At 36.0% G+C, this 17725-nt stretch overlaps 3 protein-coding genes across 3 annotated transcripts; 1 reads left to right on the forward strand and 2 right to left on the reverse strand.

The window, feature by feature from the left end:
* Window positions 1-285: 285 nt before the first annotated feature.
* Window positions 286-3272, forward strand: LOC113727575 (UPF0603 protein At1g54780, chloroplastic). The gene is made up of 3 exons (XM_027251816.2): window positions 286-857; window positions 1485-1677; window positions 2892-3272. Exons 1-3 carry the CDS (start codon window positions 417-419, stop codon window positions 3137-3139), a joined length of 882 nt encoding a protein of 293 aa, XP_027107617.1. The 5' UTR covers window positions 286-416; the 3' UTR covers window positions 3140-3272.
* Window positions 3273-3744: 472 nt separating this feature from the next.
* LOC113727579 (GDSL esterase/lipase At1g54790-like) lies at window positions 3745-7436 on the reverse strand. The gene is made up of 5 exons (XM_027251822.2): window positions 7120-7436; window positions 6829-7029; window positions 6534-6700; window positions 5726-5996; window positions 3745-4117 (listed from the first exon to the last, which is right to left on the reverse strand). Exons 1-5 carry the CDS (start codon window positions 7352-7354, stop codon window positions 3849-3851), a joined length of 1143 nt encoding a protein of 380 aa, XP_027107623.1. The 5' UTR covers window positions 7355-7436; the 3' UTR covers window positions 3745-3848.
* A 1608-nt stretch (window positions 7437-9044) lies between these two features.
* Window positions 9045-15498, reverse strand: LOC113727580 (kinesin-like protein KIN-1). The gene is made up of 16 exons (XM_027251823.2): window positions 15392-15498; window positions 15134-15272; window positions 14879-14978; window positions 14329-14372; window positions 12868-12897; window positions 12656-12778; window positions 12531-12556; window positions 12341-12422; window positions 11845-11886; window positions 11735-11768; window positions 11524-11599; window positions 11236-11455; window positions 11067-11158; window positions 10780-10894; window positions 10508-10687; window positions 9045-10193 (listed from the first exon to the last, which is right to left on the reverse strand). The coding sequence occupies exons 2-16, from the start codon at window positions 15245-15247 to the stop codon at window positions 10041-10043; spliced, it is 1431 nt and encodes a 476-aa protein (XP_027107624.1). The 5' UTR covers window positions 15248-15272; window positions 15392-15498; the 3' UTR covers window positions 9045-10040.
* Window positions 15499-17725: the final 2227 nt, after the last annotated feature.

The following is a 17725-nucleotide window of genomic DNA, read 5'->3' on the forward strand; positions in this document are numbered from 1 at the left end:
CTTAAGTCATGACTATATAAATATTTTTCAGTGTTCAACTATAAAGAATTCAGACAATCACTTGCTCAATTTTAGGTATTTCATTTGTATTTTAGCCATCAAGACAGGTTTGATTTAGGAATTCTTCCAAGCCATACCCGCCAAAACAGTGTATGTTGTATACCCGCCAAAACAGTGTATGTTATTAGTCCAAAAGGCCCCTATCCTTTTTCCATGGTTCAGAAATTAGAACGTTATCTGATTCAAATCCAGCCAAGAATTCAAGCCACTCAAAAATATGAACCCCAAAAATTCATCAGAAAACTATCTGAGCAAGAGAAGGAAAATCACTTTCTGTTTCCAACTTCCAATGTCCAAATTCTTCGCTTTCATATCCCACCAATCCTGATCTGTTGCCGTTTTAGTTTCCCCCTGCCATGGAAACCATCCTCTCCCCTTCTTCATTCTGCCCGCTCTTCAACCCCAAGATTTCATCCCTTCAATCCAAACCAACTTCCCTAGTACTCGGTAAAAGTAGCAGTACCATTTGCTCTTGCCTCGAGAAACAACCAACTCAGTTATCTGTTAGTGATAAACAATCTTCTTCATCTCCTACAAATTGGCTTTCTCATGTCCAGCAAGGTCTTGCAGCTCTAGCAATTTCTCTTGCACTCAGTTACTGCCCAATCTTACCTACTCACTCTGCATTTGCATCTGAATTTGATGTACTAAATGACCGTCCACCAACAGAATCATATGTGGTTGATGATGCTAATGTTCTTAGCAGGCTCACAAAATCCGACTTGAAAAGATTGTTATCTGATCTTGAATCAAGAAAAGGGTACCACATTAATGTCATCACTGTCCGAAAACTCACTGTAAACCTTTTTACTCTGCCTTTCCCTTAATTTCATCATTTTGAATATCCTTTTTCTTTTCCCCTTTTGGAAGACATAAAATGGATTTTTTTTGTGTGAACTAATTTGCTGTCTTTCACCATGAATTGCTCCTTGTTTGTCTTGTGTGATGCTGAATTACTTCACCAATTTATTAAGACTTGGAATACTCCACGTCTATGTCTCTTGTGTCAAACAAGGATTAGAGACGGTTGGAATATTGCTTCCTTGGTGTTTGCCAGAATCCGGACTTGTCAAAGATTAGTCTCCTATGTTTCATTTTTGTTTAGTACTTTAGATTCTTTTGACCTCCACTTCCAAGTTTCCTTGAGATAATGCAGTTCATGCACCGTGCATATATTTTGCACGGGGAACTAAAATGAGAACGAGAAAGGTTTAATATGAAGTACCAAATATGTTGAATTTGCAACAATTTTACTAGACTAGAAGTAATCTACAATATACCATCAGAGCTGGAACATTTCCTTTAACATGTATTGCATGCAAACTATTTTAGGTGCTATGGTGAAATTCAAACCTTAACAGTTCAACTAATACCGGATGCTGTTAAGGGAAAGGTTTGTAATTGTTCATGTTCTTTGGTTGTAGAGCAAAGCTGATGCTTTTGAGTATGCTGACCAAGTTTTAGAACGTTGGTACCCTTCTCTTGAAGAAGGCAATAATAAGGGGATAGTTGTTCTTGTCACCAGTCAAAAGGAAGGTGCAATTACTGGAGGCCCTGAATTTATTCAGGCTGTTGGTGATACTGTTCTTGATGCCACTGTCTCTGAAAATCTTCCAGGTATAGTTCTTCTTTCTTCTTCTTTTGGTTCACTTTACTTTCACTGCACTTGTTTTTGCTGGTAGCAGTGTAGCTTCTGCTATTATTGCCATTGTGTATGTAAACTAAAAATACTGGGGCAACCTTCAAACCAAAATGTTCATGTTTCTTGGTTAACAAAAAGTGGAGAAAGACTTTCATTTCTTACAACAAAGAAAATGTAGGAATGAGAACATTCTGCCAAAAGGCATTATTTTACCACAGACATGTTATCAGACAGAAACCAGAATATTATTTTCCTATTACATCCTGAATCTATATAGTATTAATTTACCAAACACAATTAATAAACTTCATCTTGATTGTGCCTATATTTGATTGTTTAGAATAGATGTCCAAGTTTGATGCCGTAGATGAGCTAGGTTTCAAGTCTTATACTGTGGATATGGCCTCAACACCACTGCTTGTATCAGAGATTATTGTAGGACTCCTATTATTTATGGCAAAAGCTTTCCAATAGGTGATCATGTCTTCATTTTGCTTGGAAATACTAGTTTATGTGCCAATTCGATTAGAAAGTAGGACATTACATCTCTGGATCCAAAATACACCTGTCAAATATACTTCTCTGTGCCTCATCCCACTCCCCGGTCGAAGCAGGAACCATTTCTTCGACATGTTCAATCCAAACGAAATAACATAAGAATCTTAAAGGGATTTGTAAAGGAAATCCCTGGAAGTTTGGGAAACTTTCAGAAATTAAGGTCCAGCTTATCTGAGTCTGAGGTAAGACAATGTGCACATACTGGCTTAAGCAGTAAAGATCCTTCAGTCGAAAATACATTGTCAAACCTATTTTCCATCTCTCTTTGTTTATTTGGGTTATTTCAATTAGAGAACCAAACGAAGAAGCTCCATTGTGTACCCATTCTTCAACTAAGTTAGTAGCTGCAGATAAAAGGGTCAAGTTCAGGAGACAGAAACCGCGATTGCATGCATACTTGGGTTTAGTTATGGGCTTCATCTGGGGTATGCAACGTCTGGAGTGTGTCTCAGGGATGAACATTGCCCTAAAATTGTTGCCTATGTTTCTGCTGTTCTCTAGTCAAAATAACCAATATCTAGAACGGAGGATAAGCTAAACGATGCATGAAGGACAGCTTTTTATTTGTCATGCCAACTGCCAAGCAGTTAAGAGCCTGCTAACTATGAGCATGTTTTTTTCCTTTCTGTAGTGCTAGCAACTGACGAGAAATACAATGAAGCAGTATACAGCACTGCCAAGCGTCTGGTTTCTGCAATTGATGGGCTCCCTGACCCTGGTGGCCCCAAATTCAAGGAGAACAAAAGAGAATCTAACTTCAAATCCAGGGAGGAAACTGAGGAGAAAAGAGGGCAATTCACACTTGTTGTTGGAGGTTTATTAGTGATCGCATTTGTTGTTCCCATGGCTCAATACTATGCTTATGTCTCCAAGAAATGAACTGATCTCAATTTGTAGTTTTAGTTGGATTCTTATTTTGCTCATAGCTGAGCAAAGAGGTATAAAGATATTGTACAAAATGGTCATTGAAAAGTGACAAAGTGAGTGAATCCACCTCTCTAACATTTCTTTATTTTCTTCTTCTCTTGCTCTTCTGTAATTATGTGAAGTCTGCAAGATATCAATTGCACTCTTCATCACAGTGGTTGCTACAGTTGGAACTTGGAACTCTTTCCAATTTCGAATGCTTTTCAAACTTGATTTTTATGGAGCAGCATTTTGCGTACACTCCTTGGCAAATTTTGAAGCATGCAAGTTTCTATGTGTCAATTCTAGTTAGGAATTTCAGCAGGCTACTCAATTTTTACATTGAATTACTAGAGGTACTAATAAGAGACCATAATTCCAAGAGACCATTTCACCTGAAACAAGTCAATAGTGATAATCTCTATGGAAAAGAGGGAGCAACTTTTACTAAGACCCTGTCCGTCACAATACTCCCACTTTTTTTCGCAACTTTATTGATGCTTTTCATGGAACAACACCGTAGTCAAGCAAACACTTAAATTCTTTTTTTTTTTTCTTCGCTTCGAACTTCCCTTCCATTGAGAAAATGACTTTCTTTATTTCAGATTCTTCAATAAATTTAGTTTCATTACAGAAAAAAAATGAGAAGCATATCTTAGCTTCATTTTTTTTTTGTTGGATCTCAAAACTTGAGTTTAAGTAGGAAGGGCATCTGATCCGCAAAGGGTGGATCAGAATATTTTCCAGTGAGAATTTGGGAAGCCACAAAATGATTTGCAGCTTCAGTGTAATGAATTCCATCCCAGTTTACATATTCAGTACTATCATTGCATGCTTTCACTGTCACTGATGTTCCATTCAGAACCTTGGTTTGGCCACAGGTTATCCGACTGTCATAGTTCAATGGTGGACCTCCAGTTCCACAGCAAACCATTATAGGTTGTTCAAATCCTGCAAGTTTAATGCGGTCACGCAATCAAATTTCTTTATGCTGCAGAACTTTGTTATGAAAATACTACATATTCATAATTCTTGACGCTATTCACCACAGATTACTTCCTATTTAATACTCCCTCCGCCCCATTTTATTAGTCTTGATTTCTAGTTTGATTTTTTCCAAATTATTTGTCATGGTCTTAAAAGGAAAATGCAAAAAAGAATAACCTCCCTATTTTACGCTTCATTCAATTTCCAAAAAGAGCAGTAAACTTATGTTTCAACATTAAATGTTCTAACAAACTAATGTAAAATTCAAAACAACTAACAACGTTTTGAATTTAAGTTAAGAGCTAATCATGGAAAGACTTTTTTAATACTCCATCTGTCCCATTTTGATAGTCCTATTTTTTTTTTTTCACAAAGTTTAAGAAAAAATAGTTAACTTTGTTGGAAAAACAAATTTAGATTGCTATTTTTCTAAAATACCCTTACATTAAATAAAGTTGACTTTTCATATATCAATATGTCATGGAAAATCTAAATGCATTAAATGTAGTAGGTTATATTCAATACTAACAATCCATATTAAATAAGGTAGTTTATAATAATAACAATTTACATTGAATAAGGGTATTTTTGAGAAATTAAAAAACAACTACATTATTCAATTAGAAAGTGGATTATAATTTGGAACAGACGAAAAAGAAAAATAGAACTATTAAAGTGGAACGGAAGGAGTAGTTGATCAAAAATTAAATTTCTTAAACTGTGTGCAAACTGACAGTGACAAATAAAATGGAAGGGAGGAAGTAGAAGTTATTGTCCAAACAAATGATGTGGGGATTCCACAATTCAAAGACAGATTGTATTGGTTTGAACTTCTAGAGTGTAGTACTAGTACCAAGTGCCTACCAACTAGTCCATTCCACCTAAAATTCTGAAACCTACCATTAATGAGTCACTGAAACTTGGAACTAAAAAAGCAGGATAAAATCTGTTTTCAGTGTTGTCTAGACCATAAAGAATATTCATTAGACTATCATGCCAATATTGTTAAGTTTAAATTGAACCAACTTTACTGGTAGGTTATGCTTGTGATTTAACGGTCAAAATGATAGAGCCAAGAACTTGTTAAAGCCGATAAAGAATCCAAAAACCAATAGTTAAAACAGGTGACAGGAATTTCACAATTTGACTTCAAATGGGCATCTTAATTGCATTTCAACAAGTAATGAACAATCTCTGATTACACACATTCTTTGTTTTCTATTATTGCTCTAGCCAAGAAAACCTTTTTTTTTTTTTTGGTACTTAAAAGGGTTGCTGATTGCTTAAGAATACATAAATCCGCATGATGGGCAAGTAATGATTGGGACTGCGTCCGATGAAACACGTCTATCAACTATCAAGCCCGCCTACACATGTCCCAAATAAATTTGCACATTCAATTTCCCTAATCTAATCACGATCTATATTGTACCAGACATAAAATATTTAAGTTGAAGTTCTTTTAATTTTGTATCAAGAAATAAAAGTTAGTTAAAACCTTTGGATTCAAGTTAAAGTTGAGCAAAATATCATGTGCAAATATAAGCAAATAAAGGGTGTAAAAGTACTGACCGAATTTGGAGTAGTTGGCAATGAGATTGGATTTAATTGAGAATATATCAACATGTGTAACATTTGCGTCTGAATATTGGCCTTGCAACTTCTTGCAAAGTGCATAAAGCTGGAGGTTTAGAAGTTTGGAAGCTTGATTGTGGGTGATGACACATCCAAGCTCGTCAAGCTTGGATGGATCAGTTCCAAATTTGGCAATATTTTGAGCTAAGCAACCAAGAGGACCCGTGTTGTGAATCCAAAAATTCCTTGCTCCTTCATCATATAATTTCTGCCGAAGCAAACAAAAAATCCACGGAGGAGGCACATTTAGATACGACAAATCATTTACAATATGATTATACGACAATTACGAATGATATACATAGAATTACTATTGGCATTTTTAAGGAATAAAATTCGTGTTGTTATCTTATATATATGTTTTTTGTTGTGCAAAGTAGCTAGACTCTCGCCCCCGGGGGTTAGCTCGGCCAGTCCTGTCGTCTCCTCTTTAGGAGCAAGGTCCAGTATTCGACTCTCCCCCGTAACGTGCTGGAATCCTTGGGGCGGGCTCTTCCAGCCTGGGGGATTAGTCTGGTCAGAAATGACTGGGATACCCCCGGTCGACAAAAAAAAAAAAAAAAAAAGTAGCTAGACTCTCCAGATACTTTTATCATGTTACTCATTTGGATGAGAACTTAGTTACTACAAGTTTATTATAGTTCTAAAACTATGATAATATTAGTACATGGCATAATTATGTGTGCCAAGCTTGATGCAGAAGAAATTAACTAACATTTGCGTGTGTTGTCTACATTTTACCAACCTTAATGCCAGCTTCAAATTCTGCTAAAATGGTTGGGATTGAAGCAATAATTTGATCGTATGTCTTCGAATAAAAGGCACCAGCAAGATCATTCTGACCTATATCGAAAGTGTAAAGCCCCTTCTGGAAAACATCTGCTGCTGGAATATACTTGTCTGATTTCCTACCTGCAATCGAGTCAATCAAAATTTACGTTACACAATTAAATTGTCCTTCAGTACTTGTATTTGTACTAGCTTGAGATGCAAAACATCATTTTAACTTATCTTTGAAGATATGCATCTGTTCAACATACCTTTGGGCTGAAGGTCAAGAACTCGGCTCTTGAATCTGATGAACTGGTCCACTTGAACCCCAAATGAAAATGGGCTAATAGCATTAGCTGTCGCTGGAAGTATGGTAGAAGCAGCAACCGCGAAATCACATCCCCTTTTGAAACTCGGCGCACCGATGGAATCCAAGTAAGGATTTAGATATGGAAGTTCCAGTGCATCCACTGCAAAATGGAGAAACACTACCTTAAAGCAGAGAAACAGGGGAAATGGTTGAAGCTGAAGTGGACGAAACAAAAAATGCAGCCCCTTACTTAAAAAATCTATGATCAAACGGCCATCGCAGAACCTGCCAGATGGTTTTTTGAAGTAAGTTTGTCCATTTGGTGGAAGGAGGGATTCTCCCACACCAGCAACAAGGCCACCCGTGTCAGAATTTGAATCACCAAAGTTGAACACTGCAGGGTAATTGAAGTCAATTGAATTGGAAAAGGGAATGCAAATCAAGAATAAGGTGAAAATGTGGACAGTGGAAGCCTTTGAAGCCATGTCCAGTTTGAGACACAGCTCCAAGGCTTTTCCGTGTTTTGGCTGTGAATTGAACCGCTCAACCGGCTGGCATACCCCATTGAAAAAGGAATATCTGGTAGGCTTTTGTGTGTATCTAAAGTTATCTTAAATTATGGGAAAGCCCAAAAATAGAAGGGTCCCTATTGATCAATTACTGGGTGTATATTTAATCCTTGCAGTCTTAAAGATATGGGCTGCGCACAATTACCATTTACCGTACATGGACGTTGAAGGCATGGATTGTAGTCAACATGTAATGTTAGCTCGTATAATAGCGTATTATTATTTATTGAATTTCAGTTTAGATCCATTCATTAGACATCTACGTTATTTGAGTCTACAAGTGGCAATACACCCACGGTTGAACGTAGTTATGAAAACAAGGGGCAAAAACTTGTTGGAAGGAAATCATCTTTTTATTTGTTATTTCTTAAGCAAGAGTCAAACTTAAAGAGAGTAAATACAAAAAGATTTAAAGAAAGAGCTTTTTGTTTTCAAGCAAAAAAAGTGCAAAATTGCAAAGACTTGTTGTTAATGGATCTTATTGAGAGAATGTGTGCTTTGAGTGCACGAAGTGTTAATCGAAGTACTCTAGCGGCTGTTAACTTTATTGCTAATAATAGTACCATTTTCTGTACCATTAGAATTGAGAGGGTTGTAAAGCGCAAATAAACTCAAAAAATCAAAATGCATAAAAAAAAATGAGATTTTTATGAATTTTCTGCTGCATTTTTTAATTTTATATTATATATTTCTTTTTTTAAACTGTTGTATTTATTTTTTATTCAATTAATAGTTATTGGATCTTAAAAAATAAAAAAAGAACTAAAACATGGTGTTTATATAGGAGAAATAGCAAATATAATAAAAAATGGGACAGAGAATGGCACAGGATGTGGGACAGAAGATCTGTTGCGCTTAAATTATAACAATTTCAAAAATTCAAATTTTAAACAAATATCATCATTAAGAGATTTCGATTGAGGTGATGCTATCTTAAAGAAACCATAGAACTTTACATCAAAACATATGGAAAAAAACATATATTATGAAGTTTAAAACATATTTTTAACTTTGCCCTATCCTGTAATTTAATCTTGATCGGCCAATCTGCTGAACCGATCACTTTCCTATTTTATCTAGGTTGGGTTCTTAAGCTCTCCCGACATGGAACCAACGGAATTTTTTTATTTTTTTATTTTTTTTGGGGGTGGAAACATTAGTGCATTATCCATGATCTATGAATAAGTCTCCTAAAAATCAAGAAGAAGAAGCAGGACCAGTTTTTTAAAAAGCAATTCTGCAAGCCATGCTTTTCTGTATTAGCTTCCACGTGTGGGGCATACTTTACTTCTTGTTTCTTCCTTTTCCATATCACGGGTGAGGAAAATGCATCATTCCAAAATCTTCAAGTCACAAGAAAGAAAAAGAAACATGTCTTCAAGTAACAAGAATAATTATCCCTTCATGGGGAAACACAATTGGTCCCAAATAATTAGCAACTGACAAAAAAGAACCTTACCAGATGCAGCCTGTAAAACTAGAGCCTGTACGAGTGTAAGATCTTTTCATTTATCAAGAAAGAGGGACGCCCAAAATTCAGGTCCTAGTAATTTTTGTCCTTCTGGCAATTGCCATAGAAAAGTGAACCACGAAAGCAAAGTCGAAATGTGAAACAAATCTTCCCAATGGACAAAGTAAGAATCCAAAACAAACCGAGGGATAAGGGTCAGCGTGATTTCAACTTTGAGAGACTTGACAACTCATGAAAACTAAGGGGCACTTACCTACTATACTATGGAGTGAGGACTAACATTGCCTTGCAGAATTTACAGCTAAATGAGGACGTTAAGAGATCATTCTCAACTCAGTAAGGGACCCCTCTTTCATGCTTGGGAGGAGGGAGACCTCCCTTTGGAGCCAAGCTGGATCATCTTCTCGTATGTTCCTGTCAATTTTGAGGTCATTTAGTTTTAACCTCACACCAAAGGATATCAAAACTTGACCTCAGCAATTTTCAGTTCCTTTTTACAGAAATGAATAGATAGGTAGATTACCTAAACACCGTTTGACAGAAAATTTTATGCTCATGTAACAACTTGTGTTGAAAGAAAATCCGCGTTTATGAGGAGCAAAGCTTAAGGAAGTCCAGGTGAGAGCGAATACCATAATTCATGGAGATGAAGTTATACCCCAACAGACGCTCCCTCAGGAAGGTGATGCAATTCTAATGGACTCACCATCTCTGCCTTTCACCTAAGTCTACTCTTCACCATTGTCTGTACGCTTTTCCTTCTAAAATTTTCAAACCTCAAGGTTGTCAATTTCCTTTCAGTCCGCATATTAAGTGGCATTTCTGCATGGCGCACCTTGGGCAACCACATACTGTAGATGTCAATTGACTTCGGTTGAACATATGCGTAAATTCAGTAATAGATACCAAACGTCAAGCACAACTTCAAAGGCAGCTAAAGAATAAAATGAATAAAAAAATTCGAAATTGTCACTAATCAAGCCAATCAGCTTTTAAACTGTGCTTCTCATATTGAATGTTTGAAGTTGGACTCCTAAACAAAAGTAACATAGCAACCAGTGATCCATGTAAAGAAACTTAGAAGAGCATGAAGAACAAAAACTTGTATTCAGTAACCATGCAGCTGTTATCTTAATTTGTTCCATGGAAGAATGAAGGAACCCAAAGGTTGATGCCGAAAGTCCCACTCAAAAAGCTTGCGCTTCCTTTTGCTTCTTTGTGCAGAGGGTAAGACATTTCAGTAGCCCTCAATTTGGCCTTTAGAATGGCATTCTGTTCTGTAAGCTGGACAAATTTGAACCGCAAAAGTAAGTTTAAAACCATCACCTATGACCGTTGTATATTTTTCAACCATAACCCAAACAATTTAAATTACGTGCAATGCATCCTACCATGTCACAACTCAGTCATAATAAGAGACCACATCTATGAAGACCGATTTTGCTATGGTAACTCGTATCAAGAAAACCGAATCCGATCCTTTCCTTTTCTTTTTGTAATTAAAATTTCAAATTAAATCACACATAATATGCTGGATGGATTAGCTTCTTGTGTTCTGCCTAAAGAAAGCAAGAAAGCGTTTTCTATTTCCCTCTTACCTCTTCAACCTTGGAATTCAGATCTTCAACAGCTTTTTGCAACAGTGAAATTGTTCTTACTGTAATGTCTTCATAAGCAGCTTCCACCTCTTCAACAGAACCTGGATCAAAGAAAAAATCATCCAGTATAAACAGCTGCTCTAGCAAATCCACATCTTCAGCTTTGAAATTCTCCTTCAACTGCATAAATTATAGAAAGTTCCTTAGGCATATAAGATAAAATTGAAATACAGAAGTCAGATTTACTTTGGTGAACACAATTCAGATAAGACCTTGTTGAGTATCCTCTCACGTAGCTCATCTTTATTTAGAGACATGGCTTCATGCTTTTTGGCAATTATGTCTTCTGGGGAATTCACACGTATTGATGCCTTTATGTGCTTTGCTCTGCCAATTAAACAGAAACATCTTTCAATAGTTTCCCTTCGTGCAACATATAGAACACCAGGATCCGAAGAATTTTGTGAAAACAAAAGGATACCAAAGAATATCTGTGTAACTTTCAGTTATCTATAATGAGAAACTGTATAAAACTTTCAAGACAGGTAGAATGACATGCCTCGCACCAAATCGAAGAGTGGACAGGCTTTCAGGAGCATTTGAAGGACTTGGTGAGCAGCAGCAAAGCAAAGCTGTTTGGGATTTACCTCCCTGTAAAATGGAAGCTTATTGGCCCTAAGAGGAGTGGAAGCACAACAAACAATTGGAATTCAGGAAAGGAAACTAACAAAAACATCCTGTAGGATCCTGGTAAGTTTAGAATCTCGAAAGGGAACATGATTTGCTTTTCCAGGGGAACCACCAGTCAGAGCATTTATTACATTTCCCAGAGCTGAAAGGGATTTGTTGATGGACTTGGCTTCTTCAAGAACTCTACCTTCAGCTCCAGTTTTTTCAACTTTCTCAGATCCAGCCAAGTCCACAAGTATCAACTTTCCAGATTTTATCCTGTTCACACATTCAACATCTTCAAGTTTCATTTCATACAAATCTTCACAACGCATATTGAAGTATACCTTCTAGTCTTTGTGATTTCTTGCTGGACAGTGAACGTGTAAATGCAATGACTTCTGCTGCTAGCCATATTCATTTCTGGACTTGTTAAACTATACAAAGTGATATGCATAAAAAAGAATCTAAGACCTCTATAATATTTAGAAAGGCACAAGACAAAGGAAAGGGAATTATTGGAAAGCCAGAAACAATAATAAAAAGATATGAGGATACGGGTTTCTCCAACCGCTCTGTTAGCTATCCCATTCTGCAATTCAATCAGCGATAAAAACATCTGTTCTGGTACTTTAACACATGGAAAAGGACAAGAATAGATATCGTACACATAGATTTTGCAGTGCTTCTGTACAATTGGTAACATTAATCTGTAAAAGAGAAAACATACACTCCTGAGATCTAACAAGATATAAATGAGCAAAAATTTACAAAAGCAAGCAGCCAACATGACAAAGCATACGAGTGAAGTAACAGATGAACACCCAGTCTCTTTGGATGCAAAAGATTAAGCTAAAAAAACCACTAAAGGTCTATGTTAAAAATTTCCAATGAAGGAGCTCTAGTCAACACGAGCAAATACCAAGCTTGCACTACCCTGCGAAGGATTTAGGGCTGGCAGTAGAAAAGCACCAGTTCTTGTTCCTCTAATACTTAAAATAGGTGCAGTTAAGCACAGGATACAAAGACCAAATAAAACCAAATTGTGGTAGAGACTTCTATGAACCTGTCTTCCTCAGGCTCACATAGACTATTCTTATTACTGGCAAAGGTGCACCATAATCAAATTAGGATAATAAGGATGGAGAAGGTAGCATATCTTACCTCTGTAGCTCCATAAAGAAATATTCCCTGCTGCCTATTCTCCTTAATCTGTATGTTGTCATTGACTAATTCAAACAGGTCCCTAAAAGAAGAGAACGCTTGTTATTAAGAACATAATATCTCTAAATTAGTGTACAGGTTAGGTACTGCAAACTGCAAGTCCGAGAAGTATGTCCCATTGAGAACGGACCTTACTTTCTCCATGTAAATCTCAACCTGAAAGCATCAAATCAACAGGTAAGTCATACAGCATGAATAAAGTAAAAAATGAAATTGCAAATCTCAAGTAAGCAATTAATAAAACTTTCTACACACCATGGATAACTTGATCATGGAGCTGGCCGTCTCATCTGAAAGTGCGATAGCCTCAAAAAGGCCATTCACCACTTTTGGCAACAGTCCTTTGTTCTTCTCATCTCCATCCATGATGCTAGGCCCCTAAAGTTGAGAGAATTCTATGAAACTCCTAGTTTAACATGCATCTACCTATTGCAGCTTCACTAGACTGTGTAGCATCGTCCTCTTACCTCCATGGTATATGTCTTCCCTGCTCCAGTCTGTTGCCAATAATATACAACAGCTTCATTAAATCAAATGTTTTTCAAGTAACACGAGAAATCTATTAATAAGTCTCTGAAGGAAACTTCATGATGCAAAAAATGCAAGTTTCAATCCTGATCTCTAAAGTTGATGATGTTAATGGAAGCATGCCATTTAATTTGGCTTTATCTCACAAATGTCTCTAGCAAACTGTATAGTGCTCAAACTCATCCTGATCTGATATTTTTACTCGAATTGAATTTCATGCTACATCAACAGTTCCTCATTATCTACAAAAAATGAGTACATTAGCTACGTGATGAATAGAACAAATCAATGTTCTTCTTGGACCTTAATTCGAGCTTGACATAATTTGAAAAACAAGAAGATGTCCTACAATATTAATTAGAAATAATTAGACACATCAACAAAAATTTTCATTCAAACTCAAATCAGGGTCTGCTAGCTGAACCTGCCATTTCCCTCCGCCCAACCCCCAACACAAACCAACCAATTGGAAAAAAAAATAAGAAGAAGAAAGAAAATATTGTTTGACACATGTACAACTTATTCTTCTGTAGCAAAATGACCATATACACTTCATAACTCTAGAACATGTGAACGAAGGACTTTTTTGACACTTAAATCACCATCATGACTCTTGAAGTCAAATTTCTAACATATACATTCCACAACTTTAACTATGATGAAAGTTAAGATGGGGAAGAAATTATCAACATTTGGAAAAGAAATTATTTGGTTTCATGAGAATATGGTGAGACAAAAGCTTCTTTTTGCTCATCAAAAACTCAAATAAATGTATGGTCAGGTCACTACTTTTGACTTCAGCAGTTAAGCTACTGCAGGATTTTGAGAACTACCATAATGCAGCATATGTAGAATTTCGTTAGCTGAACTCTTGATAGAAATTGAGGAATAATGTCAGGTATTCACCAATATCAGAACTCTCAATAACTAAACAGAGTTTTCATCATGAAAAACATGATACCAGCAAATCAAGAAAATAAATATTGATCAACATTATCTGCCGTGGCAGCTGCATACTATTATCTCTGACATTTGGGAACGTAACCTCACTTGTTTTAATCAAGTGCCTCATTCTATGTAAAATTTAAGAACAAAACAAGACAGAAGCAGCTACAATCTCAAACATCTGGAACTTTATGCCTTCTTTCATACAATTCTTGATTTATCTTAATTTTTCCTCATGATCATAAGTATGCTGTAGTTATGATGGTTAAAGCAACAATTAAGAAAAGCTACAAAGTGGACATCTCATGTTTATTAATTCTGCAATTATTTATTCTGAGATGCATGTTCTGCAATCAAGAAGTTTGTTAAATCTGCTTGGAGAATACTCAATATATTACTACAAAGCCACTGCAGACGTGAAAAGACAAAAATGGGAAATGTCGAATCATGACTACCTGTCCATAGGTGATAATTGCCCCATTAATTCCATCAACAGCAGCTGTTGAATCAAAAAATAAAGAAGAAAAAGATGTGAACAAGAATTACAGGTTAAACTTCTTGTTAAAAGACAAATGTAGGAAGTGAAAGCAAATCCAATTGTTCCACTAATACTGCCTGTTTCATAAAAAAAATGGATCAGCTTAAGTTAAGGTTTACTGACTACAGACAACAAGAGATGAAATCGTTCCTGGTTTACAAACACAAAACGAGATTTTGAATCTACTAACATCAACCGCTAACGTCTTCAATCTTTGGATGTAACCAAGATATAGAGTTTTTGAGTCGTAATCTTACTAATGTTCCAGTATAAAGGACCAGATCAACTTTGATATTTCCATTCTTTTTTTTTCACTTCTGATCAACTTAGCAATTCTAATCTACAGTTTGCCTCATCTTTTGTTTAAACCAACATCAACCAAACATTAAAAATTATAAAAGCGCTAACAACATTCAATAATCTCATTGTAGAAAGCTGAAACCAGAGAATCAATAGAAATTTGATACCTTGCACAAGAGGCAGAGCAATAAAATCATACACGTCAGATTGTGGAGATCCTGGATAGAAAACTCTATCGAAGCTAAAATTGAAGTCCTCCTTCTCATCCTACCATACATCGACAAAATTCACAAAATTTTCTTATTTCACAAATTCATCACTTGAAATTAAGCTTCGACAACTCAACAGGATACAATTTTAGTAGAAAAGCATATAACTTTCGAACACATACTAACATTATTGTTGAAATTGAAAATTAGAACCTTAAATATGAAGGATTCAGAGTCTACGCCGTGTATGCAGATGGAATCGCCGTGATCGGCTCTTTCTTTCTGATTAAGAGGTCTGAATAGCGCGCAAACTTTGATTTTCGACATTTTCCGTGTATGAATTGATGGGAACCTGAAAATCGACCACAAAATTCAACTAAAAATATTCAATCGATTATTGATCAAAGTTCGGTTTTGAACTACACATTCACAGTTCACAGACCAAAAATGCCTAAGCACAGGGAACTATACCTGATCGGAGAAGAAGACTGAATGCGAATTCGAGGATTTTTTTGAAGATTTTCCCGCCAAAATCTAGAGAGAGAAAACTTTGGAGTGGAAAATTAACGGAAAAACAGAAATTCGGACCTCTATTTATAGTTAGCATACGTGTACACTTGTGGGCAAAATATGCTATTGCCTAGTTGAAGAGAATTACGTGAATTGCCCAACTAAAGCCTATATTTACCTTTTCGGACCCTAAAAGTTTTTCTTTTCTTTCTTTGTGTTGACAAATATTGACAAATAAAGGATTAGTGGTTTCCTATGCTTCAAATTGAACTGCCAGAAAGCGGAATATACCAATGAAGGGATCTCAACTCATTTGTTGGATTAAAGATCAATTTTTACAAGTAGGGTTTGGTTAAGTTTGCCATAAAACTTATTAACGAAACTAGATAGAATGATAGCTTTCTGTATAATTTATCCAAGTAGTATGGCTATTAAATGTGACTTTGTTCATATTTCTTTCTCTTCTACTTGCAGCGAATCCATCTATAAAGCTCAAGGAATCCACCTTCCTATCCTCATATGATACAAAGCAGCATTGCAGTTTCCCAAAAAAAGCCATAAGAACATGGCAACGGTGGCTGCTCATTGCCATGAGCTAACCCAAAGTCAATTCTTGGACCTAGGGGTAACAATTTTCGGCACGATTTGAAAACCCGACACGAACTTAATACGAAATTAATGTATTTGGGTTTAGATTTTGAGAAATCGGGTTAGACCCGAAAAAAACAGGTCAAAATCAGGTTTAAAACGGGTTGACCCGCTAACCCAATTTTAAAATAAAAATAAATAAATAAATATTAAAAAAGTATCTAAAAACTTAATAGTAAATAACTAAATATAATATACCAATTATCACTTATCACTACGCAAAAGCAGAAATCATGCCGGCCCTAAATCTTTCTTTTCCTTTTCAACTTTTCTCCTCCAAAAATCTAAACGCAGCTTTTCTCCTTCAAAAATCTAAACGCAAAACCAGATTTAGATCTAGATCTGGCTGATGATGACACTGATGCATACAGGACTGATTTGATGACCATAACCAAGTTTGTATTGAACGAGCAGTCCAACTGTCTAAGCACGCAGAATCTCGCAGGGATTTCACTATCTTGCTCAATCACATTTTGTTTTGGGTTGCAAGTTGATTTGTTCTACTGTCAACAAGGTCCTTCCGTAGAGTTCTTTACTTCTTTTCCTTTCTTGAGCATTTTCCCTCTTTTCTAACAACAGAGGCAGAAAGATGAAACCTTATGTTTTGTCACTTACATTTTAACTACATTATATAACCGCTTCCACTTTTTCTCTCTTTCTCTAACACATACACACACACCAAAAAGTCTCTTCAGTAAAATGTTCACCGGAAATCAATTAACGACCTTTCCAACCTCAGAAAAACATTTATTACGATTTTTCTTGGGCAGAGCAATCTCATTCGATGAATTAAATTTCAGGTCATTTGGGGTCAACTCGCTTGACCCGCCAACTGAAACTTTCGAGTTCGGGTCAATATGCTTGACCCGTCATGGGTTGACGGGGGTCGGGTTCGGGTCAACAAATTTTTTGACAACGTGATTTGAATCCGATTGTCACCCCTACTTGTAGGGGTGGCAATGGGGCGAGGGACACCTCCCCCAACCCCCTCCCTGTTGCATTTTAATTCCTCCCGTCCCCCGTTCCTTGCTTCCCCCGCGAGGGTATCTGTGGAGTTAAAAAAATTTTATTATATAATTTCATTATAATTAAATTTGAGCAAATAATCGAGTACTAAAATATTAATACATCACCAAATTATTATTCATTATAATTTCACAATTGAAACTCATAAAAATAATTAAACAAATGTTATTTGAATACAATCTAATATGATAAAACAAATATAACTAAAATAATCAAATTTTCACTTTTGATACAAATACAATCACTAAATTATTATTGTATTTTTTTTTAGAAAAAGTATTATTCTATTAAGTGTAGTTAGAAATTTAACATAAATGTATTAATAAATTTAGTATAAATAATTAATAATTTTTATGAATAGACATGTATAATTAGTAATATAATTGATAATATCATTATGTATATAATTATGCGAGTCTCCTGCCCCCGTCCCGTTTCTAAACGAGGGGAAAAAATTCCCCCCCCCCATACCCCCACTCCAATGACCCCCGCAGGACGGGTGCCTGCCCCCGTTGCCATCCCTACCTACTTGGACCCAAGCTGCAACAAATGGTTTCCTATAACTATTCAGCCTTCTGCTTAGATATGTCTACGACCACAACTGAGAATCTAATCGATAGT

The sequence above is a fragment of the Coffea arabica genome, chromosome 2c (genome assembly GCF_036785885.1).
Source record: "Coffea arabica cultivar ET-39 chromosome 2c, Coffea Arabica ET-39 HiFi, whole genome shotgun sequence".
Lineage (NCBI taxonomy): Eukaryota > Viridiplantae > Streptophyta > Magnoliopsida > Gentianales > Rubiaceae > Coffea > Coffea arabica.